General features: G+C 52.1%; 1 protein-coding gene across 11 annotated transcripts in view; it reads right to left on the bottom strand.

The window, feature by feature from the left end:
* The window catches only part of NCOR2 (nuclear receptor corepressor 2), a 287,903-nt gene that overhangs the window by 188,381 nt on the left and 82,090 nt on the right, over positions 1–17,432 (bottom strand). For all 11 annotated transcript variants that reach the window (XM_067307243.1, XM_067307251.1, XM_067307252.1 and 8 more), the window contains exons 2-3: positions 17,071–17,284; positions 1,710–1,837 (exon numbers count right to left, since the gene is read on the bottom strand). In XM_067307243.1, the coding sequence (XP_067163344.1) occupies positions 1,710–1,837; positions 17,071–17,175 (233 nt within the window). In that variant the 5' untranslated portion in view covers positions 17,176–17,284. The remainder of the gene's footprint in view (positions 1–1,709; positions 1,838–17,070; positions 17,285–17,432) is intronic.

Raw genomic sequence — 17,432 nt, 5'->3', positions numbered from 1 at the left:
CATTTTATAGCATGCCTAAACTTAAACACTTTAGTTAAAAGTGCTGAAATACTCAAGATAACCATTTGGATGTGTATCTAGACATGGTAACCCCAGCTAGCATCTACCCACATTCAAGTGATTAGCAACACAAATATAATCAGTGCTTGGACGGTTTGAAACATGGTGAGAAGTGAGATGCTTGGATGACCACTCTAGATTGTGTGTGTGGTACAGCATACACCAAGGTTTGTAAACTGGTTTTTAGTTATATGGAGGAACTAAGATAAATTTTTAAAATAGCACATTTAGACCATGAAACCCTTAATTTTACTGGAGAGCAGAACTGGTTCTCCATTTTGCAAACCATAATTAGTGTGTTTATGGCTCTGAAAAACAAAAGCCAGCAGGGACCATGCTGCCAGGTTCCCTGTACCCATCTCCCCCAAATTAAGCTGACTCTTCAAACACATGGTTCCAGTTTGATTCACTTCCAACTTAGTTTTGTTGCACTGCACCAAGGAGAAGTTACCACTGAGAAATCAAAGCAACATATCAGGCAGTAACAGATTATTAGCCGTTAGAAATAATACTACCCCTCTGTAAACATGAGCATCAGAGGGCTGTGCACAAGAGCATCCAGGAGGTCAGATGCCCAGTTCACTCTGGAGTCTGCGTTCCGCCTCCAAATTCTCACTGTTCTGTTTCTGCTCAGCATCAAGCGGAGTCCACCATGCTAGAAAAAGAGGGTGCTGTCCACGTTTCTAGCAAAACACCGGGTCTACAGCTGCCTGAGAGGTCTTTCTCCTCTCCCCTAACAATTATGATTTTAGAGAAACAGACTCATCGCTCACCAGCCATAAGCAACAGCTCAGTGGCTCTGCACTGCTTTTATTCTTAGCCTGACCAGGGAGGGAGCATCAAAAAACGCTTTGCATAAATCTACTGTTCTAAGGTTCTTATTTCACTTCCAGGATATTTTTTTCCAAAACCACTAAGTGTCAAATGCAGAAGAGAAACTGTGAAACGGAGAGAGCAGTGTTTTGTGACGAAACAGAGAGCGAGAGTGATGGCCTTTAAAGCAGATCAGCTCCTGTGGTTACTGCATCTACAGCATTTCTAGCCACATGGCACTTGCCCGAGTCGCACAGAAAACATTAACAGTCTCACATGGGAGAGGAGAAAGCAATCAGTGACAGAGAGAGATTTGCAAGAGGATCAGACAGGGGGAAAAAAAACGCCCGGAAAAAGCTGCAAGAGGAATGCAGAAAGAGAAACAAAAACAATGAAAACAAGGAGGAAGAGAGCAACAAAGAGGAAGCAGAGATGAATAATGGAAATGTGCTATTCTCACTCCTCCCTTCAGTCTAGGGAGCTACAGGCCAAAACCAACAACACAGCTTCATTTTCCACACTGAAGAAAGTCAGTGCAACCAGTTATGGCCATGTGTAGCTCCTTGGAAGACTTGGGGGGGGGGGAAGGGGAGTTAAGATGTCTTTGAAGTGACAGACGATCTAAGGGAAGAGGCCAGATGGCAAAGGTGTCGCTTGCATTAGCACTACTAAGCTAAGACCAGCCCAGAGACCGAGCGTAGCCTGTAACAAAAACATAACATAGCAGAGGTGTCCCAGAGCCCTCCTCAACGTCACAGCACCGTGCCGACGCTTGCTACAACAGCAGGAGGATGCCCAAAGGCACCCGGGGGACCTTGGGGACTGGCGCCCTTTACCTCTCGTTGCCCGGCTGGAACTCGGACAGCAGGGACGGCCTCCTCCGCTGCGGCTGCATGATGGACCCCGGCGGGAGGTGGGACGCGTAATCCCTGGAATGATGCTGGTACTCTAAGAGCGCGACATCCTGCAGAAAGAAACACAGAAGCGCTTGTTACGCTGGTGGCAACTGTCATGAAAGCAGTGAACCCTGACGACTCAGAAGAAGCTGTATCAATACTCCTCCTTTGAAGCGTGGGGTGCTGGACCACACAGTCCACACAGCTCAGTGCCTCCCCCCAGAAGGTCCCCAGCAATCACCAATCGTGCACCGTGCTAAGACGGTGGCTCGGCCCCTCTGGTCCAGATGGCTCTAGCCCGTTACTCAGGCTGCTCGCAGGGTGGGCTCCTGGGATGCAACACCGACAAGCTCAACCCTGCCAGTAGGCATGCACACAGCGCTTTTTGGCATCCAAGTAGTGGTGCCTTCAAACCCGAGAATAAGAACATGCAAGAAGAAAATTAAGTCACAGGATACTTTCAGCTTCAATAATCTACACGGTGGTTTAGAATAAAAAAGGGGGGAAGAGAAATCACAGTGTTATCTTGACAGTGTCCCTTTAAACACAGCTCCCCTGGGCTGGGCTAAAGCTGTTTGAAAGGATAGTTTGCTACTTATTATGTGTATGTCCCTTTTGTTCCTTGACCCTTGCAGAGTACAGTACGGTATGTTCCCACTTTAATTAAATAAGAAGCGCTCCTGCTCTGTGCCACAGACTGATTCCAGCAGCAGTATTTCAGCAGCTACATTTCAATTGCTATTTTTTATTTGCAGATAGATACTTGACCAGAAAAGACAACCAATCATCTAATTAACTAAGACCTTCAGCAATGGCGTAGAAAGCCCTGCCACAGAATATCCCTGGTAACACTGATAGATATTTATGTTAGAAAGAACCAGTTCCACCTAGGAGTCTATTTTGAGCCGTTCTCACCTGGAACGATAAAGCTCCAACTCCCTTAAAAAAAAAAAAAAATTCAGAGACTAAAATCGGTAAATAAAATGGTAAGTACATGCAGTTGGGGTGGAGGGGATCTCAGCCACAAGAGCTGCAACAGAAATTATTTGACCAGATGTAATGAAGACTGATATGCTTCAATACTACAGGTAATTGAAGTACCACCTTAGCAAGGTGAATTTGTCAGGCAAAGAAAGGATTTGGGAGCTTAAATTGCAACAACCTTCACCTACAGATCCCTTTCCCAAGATGTAAATGAGCAGAATACCCACTCCAGCACTGGATCCCATGTTCTCCTTCAGCTGTGGCTGCAGATTAGGAGGAAATATCAGGAAGCATCAAAACTCCACATCTTTGGCTATCAGAAGGTAAAACAACATGTTTGCATAGTAGCTTTCTGGAAAGCCAGGAAGAAAAATAGAAATTCTAAGCACTCAGTCCAGGGGAGCCAAGAAAAACAGATCCCCTACCCCAAGTTCAGCCTCTCTTGCACAAAAGCTGAAAAGAGCCAAATACTGAAAGGAGGAAGAAGGGGAATGGTGGTGTCCGCCGGCTGCTATTTCTCGTTGTACCCGGAATAGCACAGGATATTAATTCTTGGAATCAGGCTCATTTCTCCTCAACATTAAGCAATAGAGCAGTGCTATTCTTTCTCTCTTCTGACTGAACTTGGGTGACTGCAGGAATCAAGGGCCTCCGCCAACCCCCAAAACTCTGCCTCCAGGCCTGCCGGTTCAGACCTCAGCCGTTAGAGAGAGTTGTGTCTTCAGAAAGACTGCGGGGGCATAAGGAGGACGTTTGCAGGACACCACCTCTACTCAGCTTCACGGAGATGTCCCACCTGTGCTGTGAACCCTGTCACCAAGCAAGGAGACTCCCCTGAGCTGCAGCTTTTGCTTCATCTCTACAATCCACTCATGCACGAGGCCCTGTGGGGCTGCAGGTCAGATTATGTGCAGTCAGTGCAACTACAGACGGGGATAACCATAAACATCCGAAGCGAAGGAACCTGTTGGCTCGTACAGTCCAGCTCCAGCCAAAGCAGAATCGCTGCCCACAACAGGCTTCCCAGCGTTCGCACCCATCTGGGTTTTAACAGAACCGAGCAATGCAGCTTCTGACATCTATATACAAAACACACACGTATAATGGCTGGGAAGATGCACCAATAGGCCCACAGCTAGGACCGTCACCTTCCGTGGGCGTAGAAACTAGAATTACCCGTCTGGGAGGCTCGAAGGCTGTGCCCTTGAAACGAGGTTCCTGCACATCCTGAGAACCATCTGTTTTTCTCTTTTCCCCCTGCCCACACTTGGTTGAGTCTTGCCTTTTCCTTTACTACCCCCTTTCAGAACACTCTTGCTGGAGCTCGGAGCCTCATCACACGGCCTGGAGCAACGGGGAAGCTCGCTGCGCAGTGCCATCATCCCTGGGTTAAGACCTCCAAGACGTGCTCTTCCAGCTTCAGCACTAAGTGCAAGGTTGACAAGCACCATCTCCGGCTTTTCCAAGCATCGCCCAACACGCTCCCTGACCTGCTCCACTTTGCTCACATTAGCATTCAGTTTTTACCAGAAGAAAACATAACGTGAAAAATTAGTGAGGGGGATTAAAAATCAACAAATCTCTGTGCCCTGTGATGAACTGTCAAAGGAACTGCGGGAGACCTGGCAGAACGTAGGTGGATTAATTGCTCACAGAGCTACTACAGTAAATTGCACTGCAAGCTACGACTGTGTTTTTAAACGCATGCACTGGGAAGCTTTACGAGCAGCCTTCGGAAGAGGCCTCACTTCTGTTTAGCAGCGTTTTAAAGCCCCGTGCTGGGAGGCAGCCTGCTGCCAGCGAAGCTGTACCCTGCCTGCACCGATGGAAGCGAGGGACCGGCATCTGGTGACTGACACACGAATCGCCCCGACACCAACGCACGCAGCAGAAGTATGATTCAGACCACAACCTTGACCTAGAATTTCTAGCGCAGTCTTGGCACCTGCTCTAGGGCAGCTATAAGACATCTGAAGTACAGCAACTATAAACCCTGCAGCCCCAAGCTACACGTTGCTCCTTTTTCCTGGTTTTTGCCCAATTCTACTACTTGCTCATTCTCTCCCTCTTTTTCTCTTTACCTCTCTTCCTGTTCTTTGCAGCCCCCTGGTCTCCTACCTGTGGATGCGTCAGAGCACCTTCTCCAGGGCTCTCGGTTCCCTTTCTCCCATTGCCTCCTAGTGGGACTTCATTCCTTTTCAACCAACCTTTTCTACAGTCCTTGGGCTTCAGCTGCTCCTACACAGAAGTATTGTGACTTCTGGAAATCCTACAGAATTTAATAAATTCAGTAAATGTTGTGAAATAAAAATTAAAGAAAGAGGAATGAACACGGGATGAAATTAATGTCTTTCTCACTTGCTGACAGAAATTAACCTTCACTGCTCAACTGAAGGAGGGGGAATATTTCCAAAACAAAACCAAAGCAAAACAACAACAACAACAAGAAGTCACTTCAGAAGTGTCAATTCCAAGACCTTATCATCCTCATGATAAAATAGCAGCTTCCCAAAACATAACCCTGAACAAAAGGAACTGTCAGCTCTGACAGCGAGGGCAGAGTATAAACAGACAGGCAACAGGCCAGAGTTTCCTTTCTGCGAGGACTAGCCCCTTTAGAGCCTTAGAAAGCTCAAGAACATGCAACGTGATGCCAAGGGTTAGCTTCCAAGCTCAGGGGTTACATTCTTCTGCCCCGCACCGCTGTAGCTCCATGGCAGATCTTGGGCAACGGCTCTCGGCTGGCCACGAGAACAAAGCTCCATTCAGGCCAGGCCCCGGGGCACCCATCCTCTCCTCTCCGATGGAAACGGAAGCTAATCCACGTGGTGCCAAGGGAGCAGTCTCACGAGCAGTCAGAAAGCCTCTTCGTCTGAACTGGATAGCACAGCCCAAACGCAGCCGGCGCAGCGGTCCCCCGAGAACTGCACGGACATCCTTACCGCAGAGCGCAGGTGGGGGCTTTCCCCCCAGCATTCCCATCACCAGCTCTGCATGGCAGCCCTGGCACACGCATCCTTGCTCATCTTCCTCTCTGCTTCTGCCACAACCCACAGCCACCCCAGACTTGCCCCAGGGCACCTGCACCATGCCAGCAAGCCCAGGCCAGGAGCAGACTTGGAGAACCTTAGAAGTCACCCAGCCAGGAGAGGACAGTCAGATCCCTGCGGCTGGGAGCAGCTTGACATCCAAGTGCAGTGAAGAAGCTAGATCCTCTCCATCTTCCAAGCCCAGAAACACATCGCTCTCTTTGTCCTTCCAAAGCCACCTGGCATTACACTGTGCTGGATCACTGCCCTGGCCAAGGGTGCCGAGAAAATAAAGGCCATCAGTCTTGTGTGCGAGGAACAGACACCTCAAAGCCAGCAAACAGCATCTCCGAAGCTTAAGGCGGAGCCAGCTTAGTAAAATTGGGAAAACAACAAGGAAAATCTATGTTATTCAGCTTCAGACTATGCACCTGCGCTAGCTCCTGAATAAGCCACCCGAATGAAAGCAGGGCATAAGCCTTGAGGGCTCAGGGAGTTCAGCCTCGCATTGCGCTGCCCCATGCCCAAGTGACTCTGCGCTCAAAAGGGGTGGCGTGTTTCCGTAAGCAGAAGGGAAGCAGCAGGGACATGGGACTGTGCGGCAGGGGACTGCGCACACAGGTATAGAGCTGCTGCTAACATCACACCACCGCCAGAACTGCAGCTCCTCGTACAGGAGGATTTCGGGGTGCCCACAGCACAGCATCTGCTGCCATTCAGCAGTCCAGCTGGACTGCAAGGACCCACGGGCGGACTTCAGCAAACCACGCCAGGTCAGAAGAGGCTGCTGCAAAGCCCCCTCCTTTAGACAGGGTCAGATGCAACGCTCTGCTCGCCTTTATAGCGAACTGGGTTCAGTCAAGGCCTTTCATGGGTGATATTGAAGACAACAGACCTTACTATCACTACCTGCCAGAGCATCCTGGCAGGAAGGGTCTTGCAGGGAAAGCAAGCGAAGTACAGCCTTTCTGCCCTAACCCCAGCCAGAAACCTGCCCCGAAAGAGCTCACCTCAGCGGGGCCCTTTTCAGCAGGCCCTGGCCCCCCCACCACAAAAAGCAGCTGGTTTAGGCTGGAGCAGCAGTAACAGCAGCATCTCTGAGGATGGACAGACACAGGCAGTGCCTACAGTGCCATAAATCACCAGGACACAGCAATAGAGCACAAGGCCAACATTTGGATAAATAAAATGCTAAAGAGCCAGAAACAGCCTCATTAAAATACACTTCTTCATGCAGCAGACTGAAAAGGTACTTTGGCCTAGTCAGACTTCCAGAAAGCTGTCCTTGGCTGCCAGCAAGGAAGGCTGGATGCATTTGCACTTCCCTGCCTGGAGGTGCTGGGAGGGGGAGCTGATGAAGGCACTCAGTCTCAAGGTCTTCTTGTGTTATTACTTGATTCTGGAGCGCTGAGAGCGCCGTCTCCCTCCCCTTCCTGGTAAACCCTCTGACCCTAAATAACCTGAGAGTATCAGGCTCATTTAGATGCAATAATCAAAGCCTAAAATAATCTAAAGCCAGGAGGCCAAATTCAATATTGCAGAAAAGTCCTCAGCAGCACAAAAATGCAGAGGGCCCCATGGTGGGGGTGGGAGGCTTGCTTTTTTTTTTTTTTTTTTTTTAATTTTGGAAAGTTTTCTGCCTGCTGCCTCACCTACCACAACGTCTCCGACGAAACCCTCTGTGCTCTCCCCTGACCTCAGGATAACCTGCACGCTAAACTAATAAGCGCATGCAGCCGCGCAGCCTCTCGGCCTCTCTCGCTTTCTGTTTTGAACATGTGCACTTGCTGCTGTGCTTAATTTCCCTTCACCCCCCTCGCAGCTGCCAGGGGCTGGGCTGCCCGACCTCCAAGCCGGAGAAAGAAAGGGCTGTTTGGAAGCGATGCTGGAACCACGGCGGGCCCCGACCCGCGGCGTGCAGAGCTCGCCTCCGAAGCCCGCCAGCCCCGCGCTGCAGCCAACGGCAGCTCTGATCCCGCACTCCCGGCTCCAGGAGCAGAGCACGGCCTCGCGGGCAACGCATCTGCCGCCAGCTCCGTCCGGACAGCGTTCCCATGGCTGCTAGCGTTAGCCCCTGAAGACCCTGGAAGAAGCCAGGCCTGAGGAAAGCAAAGCCTGGAGCTTTGCTGGAGTTTTGCAACACAAATGCTAACCGTTCCTCCTCTCTTCCTCCCACCAAGAGAAAAACAAGTGCCAACGCCCAACGCTTTCTGCTTCCTTGGAAAAGGAGCCCGCGGAGACTCGGGGCACAGCCCGACGAGCACCTGCAGCGCCGTTCGAGCAGCCCGGCGCGCAGGCTGCAGCCCCCGCCGCTTACCACGTCCCAGCTGAGAAAGCAGCGGGGCGCTCCCGCCGACTCGCGACGCGGAGGCAGGCGGCTTCGCTGGAAACCACCACTCTTGTTTTGCACCGACGCCGCGCAGGAGCGGTGCCGGGGTCAGTCACCACATCCGCCAGCTGAGCCGGCTCCCCGGCGCGGGGTGGCACCCGCTGAGAGCCGCCTCTCGGATCGCGGCTTCCGGCGGCAGATGCCGGCGCCCGGAGGAAGCGCCTGCCGGGGCTGCGCCTCACCTGCGAGCGCCCGCGCGCAGCCCCGGCTCCCCCGTCCGCCGCCTGGCACGGCGGGCATAAAGCGACGCCGGAGCATCGCTGCTGAGTTCGCTATTTATAAATTGTTCCCTGTCTAATTTTAGACGACAGTGCTCCGTCCACTCCTCCTGCTCGTGACCAGCACGAGCGTCATTCTGGGAACTCCTCTGAGCCACGGGGCAATTGCCGGGCGAGGGAGGCCGGGCTGGCGTCCCCCACAAGCCGGGCTCACAGCACACGGATACGGAGCCGGGCACTGTACGGGGACGGCCCCGCAAGCCCCACGCTCGCCGCAGGCTCCTCGCATCTCCCCAGCAAGATGCCACCAGCTCTCCTCCTCCCCAGACCCCCTGCTCCAGCCCGTCTTCGGCCCCCACGTCCCTCCGTCCCCCGGCCAGGCTCCCTCTCGTGTCTGCTGCTATTTACCTAGAGCGGAGCAGCCTGCAGACAGCTCCGCCTGGAGCGGCACCCGCGGAAAACCCCTGGTTTTCCCAGGTTTCTCCAAAGCAAAGAACGTCCCGGGCCTCCGGTACCTCCAGCTGTTCCCCAGACATCAAGGGCGACGCGCGGGCCCGAGCGGCCGAACGCGGCGGCGGGGCCGTCCCCGGGCTCCCGGGAACCGAGCGCAGCAGGTCGAGCAGGCTGCGCCGAGCCTCCACACCCACGGCTGCTGGCAGCGTAGCCCGACCTGGAGCCTGCGACCATCCGGCAATCCGTTTGCGCGATAAGCTGCTGTTGGAGCGGCTTCGTGTAACCCCGGCCCCGGCGGGAGGCTGGGCTAGCGATCGGAGCACCAGCCGGGAGCCGAGCCGGCAGGCGGACCGGCCCCCGGGTGCTGCAGGCTCCCTCGCCGAGCCAAAGCGGAGGGCCGCGGCTGCAGCGGCTTTGCAGGGGACACGAGGGGACGCCCCCGCCCCCAGCCCAGCCTGGTACGCCCAGAACTTGGAAAAAAAAGTTGTTTTAAGTCTCTTGACACGAGCAGCGAGTGGGACCTATCTTAGCAGTGCAAGGAGAAGCGCTCTGGTGCCTGGGTGCCCCTTGGCGCAGGCGGCACATCAGTTACTCATCAGACCGAGAAATGCACTTTTTAGCCTTTGCCCACAGAAAACAATTTTTTCCGAGGGCGATTCAGGTAGGAGGAAGGGGGAGACGTGGGAGGACCGGGAGCAGCAGCGGTGCCGTCGCTGGGAGGCAGCTGCCGAGCTCCAGAGACGCTGCACAAGCCCCAGGACGCGGGCAGCCACGGACACAGAGCCCCCCTCCATCCCGCCCGGGAGCAGGAGCACCCGTGGGCCGAGCGCAGCCCAGGAGCGCGGAGCCCAACGCCACGCGCAGCCCGTCGCCCCGACCCTCCCCGGGAAAGGGGAGCCACGAGGGCAACGTACACAGACACACAGATCCCATCACCGAGACAAGCTATAACCGTCATCTCGGTGACGGACGTCTCAGCCCTTTGCTAGGATCACAAAGTCACGGGAAGTCTCATCACCGCTCCTGCAGACACAGATCGGAGGCAACAGCTACAGCCCAGCAAGGAGAGGAAGCCTGAGGACCAAGACACGATCGCTCCCAATTCCTGAATACCTGTATCTTCTAAATAATAATAGTGTTGCAAAGTAAGTCCTTCTCAGCCCTTACTGTAAGAACAGCAGTCTCCATCAGACATCAACCAGCTCAAACCCTCCTCAGCTTCTCGGAAGCTTCTGCCATGGGCAGACACCCAAAAAGATACTGCACCCAGATGTTTCCCACACGAGACAAATTCTCGGCACAGCCAGCTTGGGACATCTGCTGCGCTGGGAGGGTGGAGGAGCAGAAGAGGGAACCAAAAGAATTCCACAATAGGAAACAACAGGAAGATCTGGCCTTAAAATAAATCACTCCACTCCTGTGCCATGACAAACTTCTCACCTTCTCCCTCCTGGTTTTCCCCATGGAGTCAGGGACAACCCCAACATCTGGTTGCAGGTGTTCTCCTATGCTGAACGAGGGGTGGGTCGCTGGCAGGAGAAACACAGCTGGGGCTGGAGCTGTGCCATGGCAAGACTTGACTGTTTTTTTTCCAGAATGATTCTCTGCTTTGGGGAGAGACAAAACCTCTGCAAATTGTCACTGATGAAGTTAAAAGGAGGTGGCTATAGGTCCGAACAGGGTCTCTAAGCACACTGCTGTCTATCCCACATCCTCCCCAAAACCCACGGAGACGCTCACTGCACATTTAAATAAAACAAAACAATTGACAACAACCCCACAATCAGTTATACTGTTGGAGATAAGGTCAGTAATAAAAACCTGGCTGAATACATGCATTTTTATCTTGCCTACGGGGACGCAACATGTGCTGAAAGGACAAATGGCCGTATTGTTCGGACCCGGTCTCTTTGCCATCAATCTCTCAGGCACTGCTGACTTGGCCTTTTGTTTCAGGAGGTGACCACAGCGCGCGTGGCCTCTTCTTGGAAGGCACTGATTGCTGCTGCCGTCCCTGCGCTGAGGCCACGGCTGTTGCCGGCACCATTAGGGTCTGCACCAGCTGCACAGTAATGCATCCTTCCCGACGCCTTCTCCCCCTCCAGCGAACCGTGGCCGTCAGCAGCGTTTAGCTGTCCCGTCTGAATAAGCCATTCATGGAAAAGAAGGCACATCTTGGTGCGGGCAGCTCCCCGCTGCTCTGACTTCCCCGTCATCTGACCAGTGGCTGGTGCTGGAGTCGGCAGCGAGCCCTTTCGCGGGCAGCCAGAGGCGCACGCACAACAGCGGCACATTCATTACAGTGCCGCTTTTCAGCTTCTCCATCACGAGACTTTCGGCTCGTTCCTTTGCCCCAGTCGCATCCAGGCGCCTTTGAGCGAGGACCCAGCTCGCCCGCCTCGACGCCCAGAGCCTGCCACCCTGCCTCCTAGAGCTGCGCGTGGGCCCATTTCAAGAGCGTTGCCCACAGGTGCTCATGAAGAAGGCGTTTCCACCGCGACGTCTGCAGGGGCTGCTCTGGGCAATGCATTCAGAGCCGGGCTAGCAGGGCAGGCAACCGCTTTAGATCTCCAAAAGCGGCATTAGTGGGTCTCTACCATTGCCAAACCACGTAAGCAGCAAACCTTTTTTTCTTCTGTGGATTTACAGCATTGAGATCAGCCAAAAGCAAAGGAGTACGCCCTACATCAAATCATGTCCAAAAAGCAACCATAGAAATTTGCAATAGCTTGAAGAAATAAAACTGTTTTGGATAAAAACTGTATCCTAAGGAAAATGAACTGTAAACACCAACTGCTGTAAGTCAACTCCTTCTTGGCAAAAAGGGAAAGACCCCAGGGCAGGGAAGTTGGTGCCCTGTTAATTCGCTTCCACGCTCTCCCAATCCCAGAACAGAAAGCAAATATTCCCCAAACCACCACTGAATGGCTCAGATCTCATGCAACACTTCACTGGAAATTTCAAAGTACTTCTCAAGAGAGATCATTTGAGTTCTTGTGACAGAGACCTGATCAGAGTTGGTATTCCAAGGTATGGTTCTCATTTTCAAGTCATTCCTTAAAACATTAACTGGAGGCTGGCAGAAACGATTCAACAAGCAAATCTCTGGCACGAATTGCCCCCAGCTCAGCTACACAGCTGGTAGCAAGACTCTTTTCACTTTTGGAGGCGGTTGGAAAAGGCTCTTTGCAGCCTGGGGGATTTTAGGATTTGGCACTGTAAACTTCCGTTCAAGTTCCTGGAGCGCTGACACAAACTGGCATTTTGCTTCCAGCAGATAAAACCGTGAACAGCCACTCCAAGAAAAAGAAATCAAACAAGCAGCAAGGGCGCCTCGCGGTTGCAAGGCAAAGCGCTACCTCTCTGCCGGCTTACCTGACGCCGTATTTCCACACTGATCATTTCACCCTGCAGACAAGCTAGCTCCTGCCATCTCGGGAACACCCACCTCCTCGCAGCACCCTCCAGGGTAGGACACTCGGTTTAACTTGCCCTATGTAACCTCTTGGGAGGAGTTTCGGCAGGGAAGGCACAGAATCCCCCCCAGGCCACCATTTGGCCGGGACACCAAATCAACACACAAGTTTCTACCAACCCGGTTGTCTCTGTTGTACAGACAGACAAGGAAGTATTTATCATGGACCAAAAAATGAGCAATCGTCCCGGGACACTCCTGCACAACTACTGTTTTGCAAAAGGGGAGCTGTAACGAAGAACGTACAGAGGTTTAGAGGGAGCTGCTCCCAGGCAGGAGATGCGGCATGTGAGGAAGCATGAAGGTCTTTGTCTGAAAGCCAGAGCTCAGCGTTTAAGGAGGGGAAAAGCTCAAGTTTCCTCTCCGTGGAGGCAGCCTGGTGGGAACGGGGCCGCACAGCATGCAGGAGGCTTGCAGAGCGCCAACGGCGCTCTCAGTGGGTTTCAAACGACACGGGAGCACCAAGTTCATGTGCACATGCATGCACCCCCCAAAAAACCCCAGTAATCCCACCAATCCATGAAGCCTGTTCAACATCTCTAGTAGGTAAAACTCTAAGAGCACCCCAAAAGCTGTTTTAGTAAAAGGGCCCCTGCCCTAGGACACCTTGTGTCTCCCCAGCCCCGGCACCACCTCCTGGCACCCCAAAGGCGCATCGCTCCTGTAGCGAAGAAACGCCAGGGCATGAACAGAGCGTTCAGGAGGGCACAGCAAGCAACTGGATATGCAGGAGGAGGAAGAGAGGAGAGGCCTCCTGTCCCCAGGGAATATTGATCATCAAGAGGCTTTAAAGGGAAAGAGGGACATGCGCTGCGCAAGGAAATCGATCTGTTTAGAGAAAATATCTCCAGGTTGCCGAAAACGAATATCCGTCATGCCAAGGTTTCCTTTGAGAGAGCATGAACTTCGGACACATCAGAAGGTTAGGAATATAAGTAATGTGTTTTTTCACCTTTAGCTAAAGGTCACAGAGCATTCAACAAAATTCCTCTGTTCCCAGGCCGGACATGACAAATTAGCTAAACACCCCAATACTACAGCTAATTAATATGGAAAACCAAAATGTTTCCCCTTTAGTTCGGTCAAGAACTATGTAATGCTCTTAAGAAAAACCTGTCCATTCCTGGTGGATTTTAGTTTTATCTAAAAAACATCAGACAAACCAGAAGTCTGTCTTTTCACCAACCTTCCTTCTTCCCTTCCCAAAGTATGTATGCATATATACTTTGCAAAGTTGTTGGGTTGTTTTGTTTTGTTTTTTAAAAAGTGATTTTTTTAATACCTATAAGATGGAATTAAATAGCGGGTCACTCTAAAATACTAGAATTTAGGGCCTGTCTCTCTGACAGCTGCGGGTACCAGATGCGTGTCAGTGCGGGGGACGACACCGCGGCACGGATGTGGACTGGCCCACCCTGCCAAAGAGCCTGCTCTCAGCTCCACCCAGCCCAGCTTCAGTTTGCATTAGACCCATCTGTTCCCATCCCTCCCCCAAACTTAGGCACCTAAGAGTGAAAGCAGCCTACAAATCCTTAACCCATCAGTACTGGATATTCCCCGCCACCTCTGAACTCCGCAGGAACCGCTAGAACTCACTGCTGGGGGATGGTGACCACATGTGCAAAGTGTATTTCTTTCTGCTCCTTTGAAACGCATCTTCTTCCCATTTTGTTGGCTACTCCCTCGGGTTTTGTATGACGGGAGAAGAAAAACGCCCAGCCTGCTTCTGCTGCGCTCTGCCCCTTCGCCACATCCACTCTCATTTGCCTCATCTGTGAAATCCAACAGCTGCAATCCTTGAAATCACTTTTCATAAAGAAGCATCTCCAAGTCTAAAATATGTCACAGCTCATTTCTGAGCTCAGTATTCCTGCAGTGCCACATTTCCTGGGTGCAACCATCACAGGTGAACTATCATTATTTTTTTATATTGCAATAGCATCTACAGCTCCACTGTGCTCAGCCCTGCACGTGCACTCGGGGAGAGACACTCAGGGGATTTCCGCAGCAGGAATTCCTGCAGCCAGGGTAAGGCTCCTAGGGCTAATAATTCCCAGTTCTTCTTGTGAAAGGATGTCGTGGAATGCAGCAAACCAGAACCCAAATCTATTTAGATGCAAGACATGTTTGTGTTGGGTAGGTTTTGGCCTCTACTGCTTTCTTCCAAACAAGCTCTCACTGTGCAAACACACCCCATGACAAAACTGACCTGGCCAAGCCATGCAAGCAAATAACACTTTAATATTAAACAGCACAGCAACTTCAAAGCAGTTGGGCTCTCCCAAACAATCTCATCAGAGATCAGCTCCATCCGCGGAGCCGTGGCCAGGTTCCAGCTGACAGCTCCGCCGAGCGAGAGACGTATGTTTGCAAACAGCTGAGCATGGCAGGGCAGATCATGCAGGGACACGTTTCCAAGAAACGCTCCGTCTACCCTCTCGAGCGGAGGCAAGGTGCATCTGATTTGTGTGGGGCTGGCATACTTTTATCAAGTGGGAGAGAAGATCACTTTGGCTTTCCATCTAAAATCTCAACTTAGACCTCTCCTTCATCCAACCACCTAAAAGGTATCACATAACTCTGGAAGATTACATGCGGCTGTAAAAATAGCTTCTAGGAGCAAATGCCAGCAACTTCTTCCAACATTAATACAGCAGAATAAAAACAGTATTCACTCTAGCCAGAGAGCAGGACAGGATGGAGACACCCAGAGCTCACAGTCTGACCTGTGATCAACTGGCCCGTTCGGTTCAGTTTGCTGCTGCTGTGACACCGAGGGGAGCAATGTGGGTTAGCAAGACACAAGGACTCAACCCCAAAGCTAGGAGCCATTTGCACCCTTCCAAAAATCCCTCTCCACATTTGGTTTTGAGGGGGTTGGGTTTGTTTTTAAATGAGGGCTCTGCAACAACTGCAGATCTGGCTCACCTGGTCAAATCCTGCTAGAGTTTCTGACAAAAAGAACTGAGATTTTCCTGTTGAGAAGAATGCTCTCATGACACCCCACCTCCCAAATAAACACGCTCGCACCGATGGAAGCGAGACTCCCATAAACTGAATCAGGTCAGCATGTCTCATATCCTGGATGAAAAGCTTCTTTGTGCAGAAGCATGTAGGCCCCAAGCAACCTACATGAGCCAGGCAACACAGCCAAAAGCTAGTCCAGCACCCTCCTTACATTTCTATTTCAAAGCTTTCCGAACGCTGGCTCTGCTCCATGTGCCACTCTGCTGAAGCCCAGCAGAGCGGGCAGACTGGAACTTCAGCCCTTCCCTGCATTTCCTGGATTTCCAGGCTTTCAAGTCAAACCCTAACATCATCACAACATTGGATTTTGCAGTCCAATAGGCTTCACTGCCAGAAACGTAGCCCCGAGAGAAGGTCGCCTCACCCCCCTGCCCTAACACACATTACAAACACCTTTGTGGCTGTGGTCACCTTGCTTTAACTCACCGAGAAGCTGGCTCCAAAGAGCCGCCTTGCAAGCGTGTGCCACACTCCAGCACCTTGTAAGATTCATTTAAGCAGCTTGAGCTGACTAAAGCTGTTCCACTAAGGAGAGTATTTTCCGTTAAGGGCTTAAACCTAAATCATGCAAACATCCAGGATGAGCAAGCACAGACATGAGTGACAGATACAAAAGGGAGAGGCAGGACCTGGGTGAATTAACCCTCGCAAGCTCCAATGCGTTCAACAAAAACACTGCCTCACACGCCATTTGGGCAACAGTTTCACCCACAAGCTTCACTAAGGAAGCGTAACTGGTTCCCAAGGAAATTGCTTTTACAAGACACTGTTCCCATGTCCAGCAGGCGATCGAGCCCAGCCCCAGAGTCAGAGTCCATCCCTCTGTCCACAGCATGTATCCTAGAGACGTCCCCTGTTCTGTTGGGTAGTTTCTGGAGGCCCTGAGTGAAAAAGCCATGCTCTCTAGCAGTTAAATCTATAGGATGTGCTTCAAATTTTTTTTTAATTTTTTTATTTTTTATTTTATTTTATTTTTAAAGAACCACCCTCATCTCAGTTTATGCCTTGATCCAACAGGAAACAAGACTACAGGTCAAAGGAAAGAAGAGAAAAACACAGGAAAGGATGAAATGGAAAAAACCCCAGCTGCTCAATTTTCTTCTCGCTCACTAGACCACCACTATCAGCCAGAAACACCAAATAGAGAAGGGCTGGTCCCCCGCAACTGAAAAGTGAGCGGCAGGTTTCTTAGGCAGCACGCTGCCTGTCCTGCGGAAGTCACAAGAGCTCAGAGACGCAAAGGCAAGGGATGGGGCTTGCTGGGAACCGATGAGCCCCCACCCCGGAGAGGAGGCCGGGCACTCCCCGGCTCAGCACGAAGGGAAGGCCAAGCCAAGGAGGGACAGAGGCAGCGTGCTGTTAACCACGCTTCCCCTTCTCTCCCAATGCTCGCTCTTACTGCATCTGCCCAACTGCGTTCCCTCCGGGAAAGGCCCAGGGCCCCCGCGCTTGGAAACAGCATGCCCGCGTCCACCAGCGGCCATCGCAAGCGGCACGAAGAGGCTGGGAAGGGAGAGAAAGGCTGTAAGCGCTATATGGAGAAAAGGAAGAGGATCACACGGGAGAGGAACAATGAAATCCCATATTGCAAACACGGAAATGCTCTGATTTTCGTTAACAGCCACAGCAGAGACCAGCGCAGCTGAACCGCTGCCCCACAACGGGGACACGCTGCGCGGCTCCCACCCCGCGAGCGGGCAGCGAAGGAAAGCGCCTCGTGCCTTACCGCATGCGGTCGAGCGATCTGAACCGGATAGGACATGGCGTGAGGGGGATAGCGCGGCTCAGCGGCACGCCAGCTCTGCGTCACGGGCTGGGTAGATCCGGACATGTCGAACGAGCAGACGTGGCGTTCGCTGCTTCCAAGTCACCGGCACGAAGGATTAGGAGAGGCGAGAGCTCCTCTTCTTCGTGCGTGCGCTCTCCACATCACACCACAACTGCAAGCAAACAGGAAAGCGGCAGATTAAAACTCAGTCAACCACAGGCCTGTTAAACATCCGAACGCGGAGCCTCAGAAAATGAGCAAAACCCGACCACCTTCCATGTTCTCAAACAGCCCCATTTTCGGCTTGGCAAATACCCCCG

Source organism: Apteryx mantelli, chromosome 17 (genome assembly GCF_036417845.1).
Source record: "Apteryx mantelli isolate bAptMan1 chromosome 17, bAptMan1.hap1, whole genome shotgun sequence".
NCBI classification, from domain to species: Eukaryota; Metazoa; Chordata; class Aves; order Apterygiformes; family Apterygidae; genus Apteryx; species Apteryx mantelli.
Note: the sequence above shows the minus strand (reverse complement) of the source record. Positions and strands in the feature narration are given on the sequence as shown.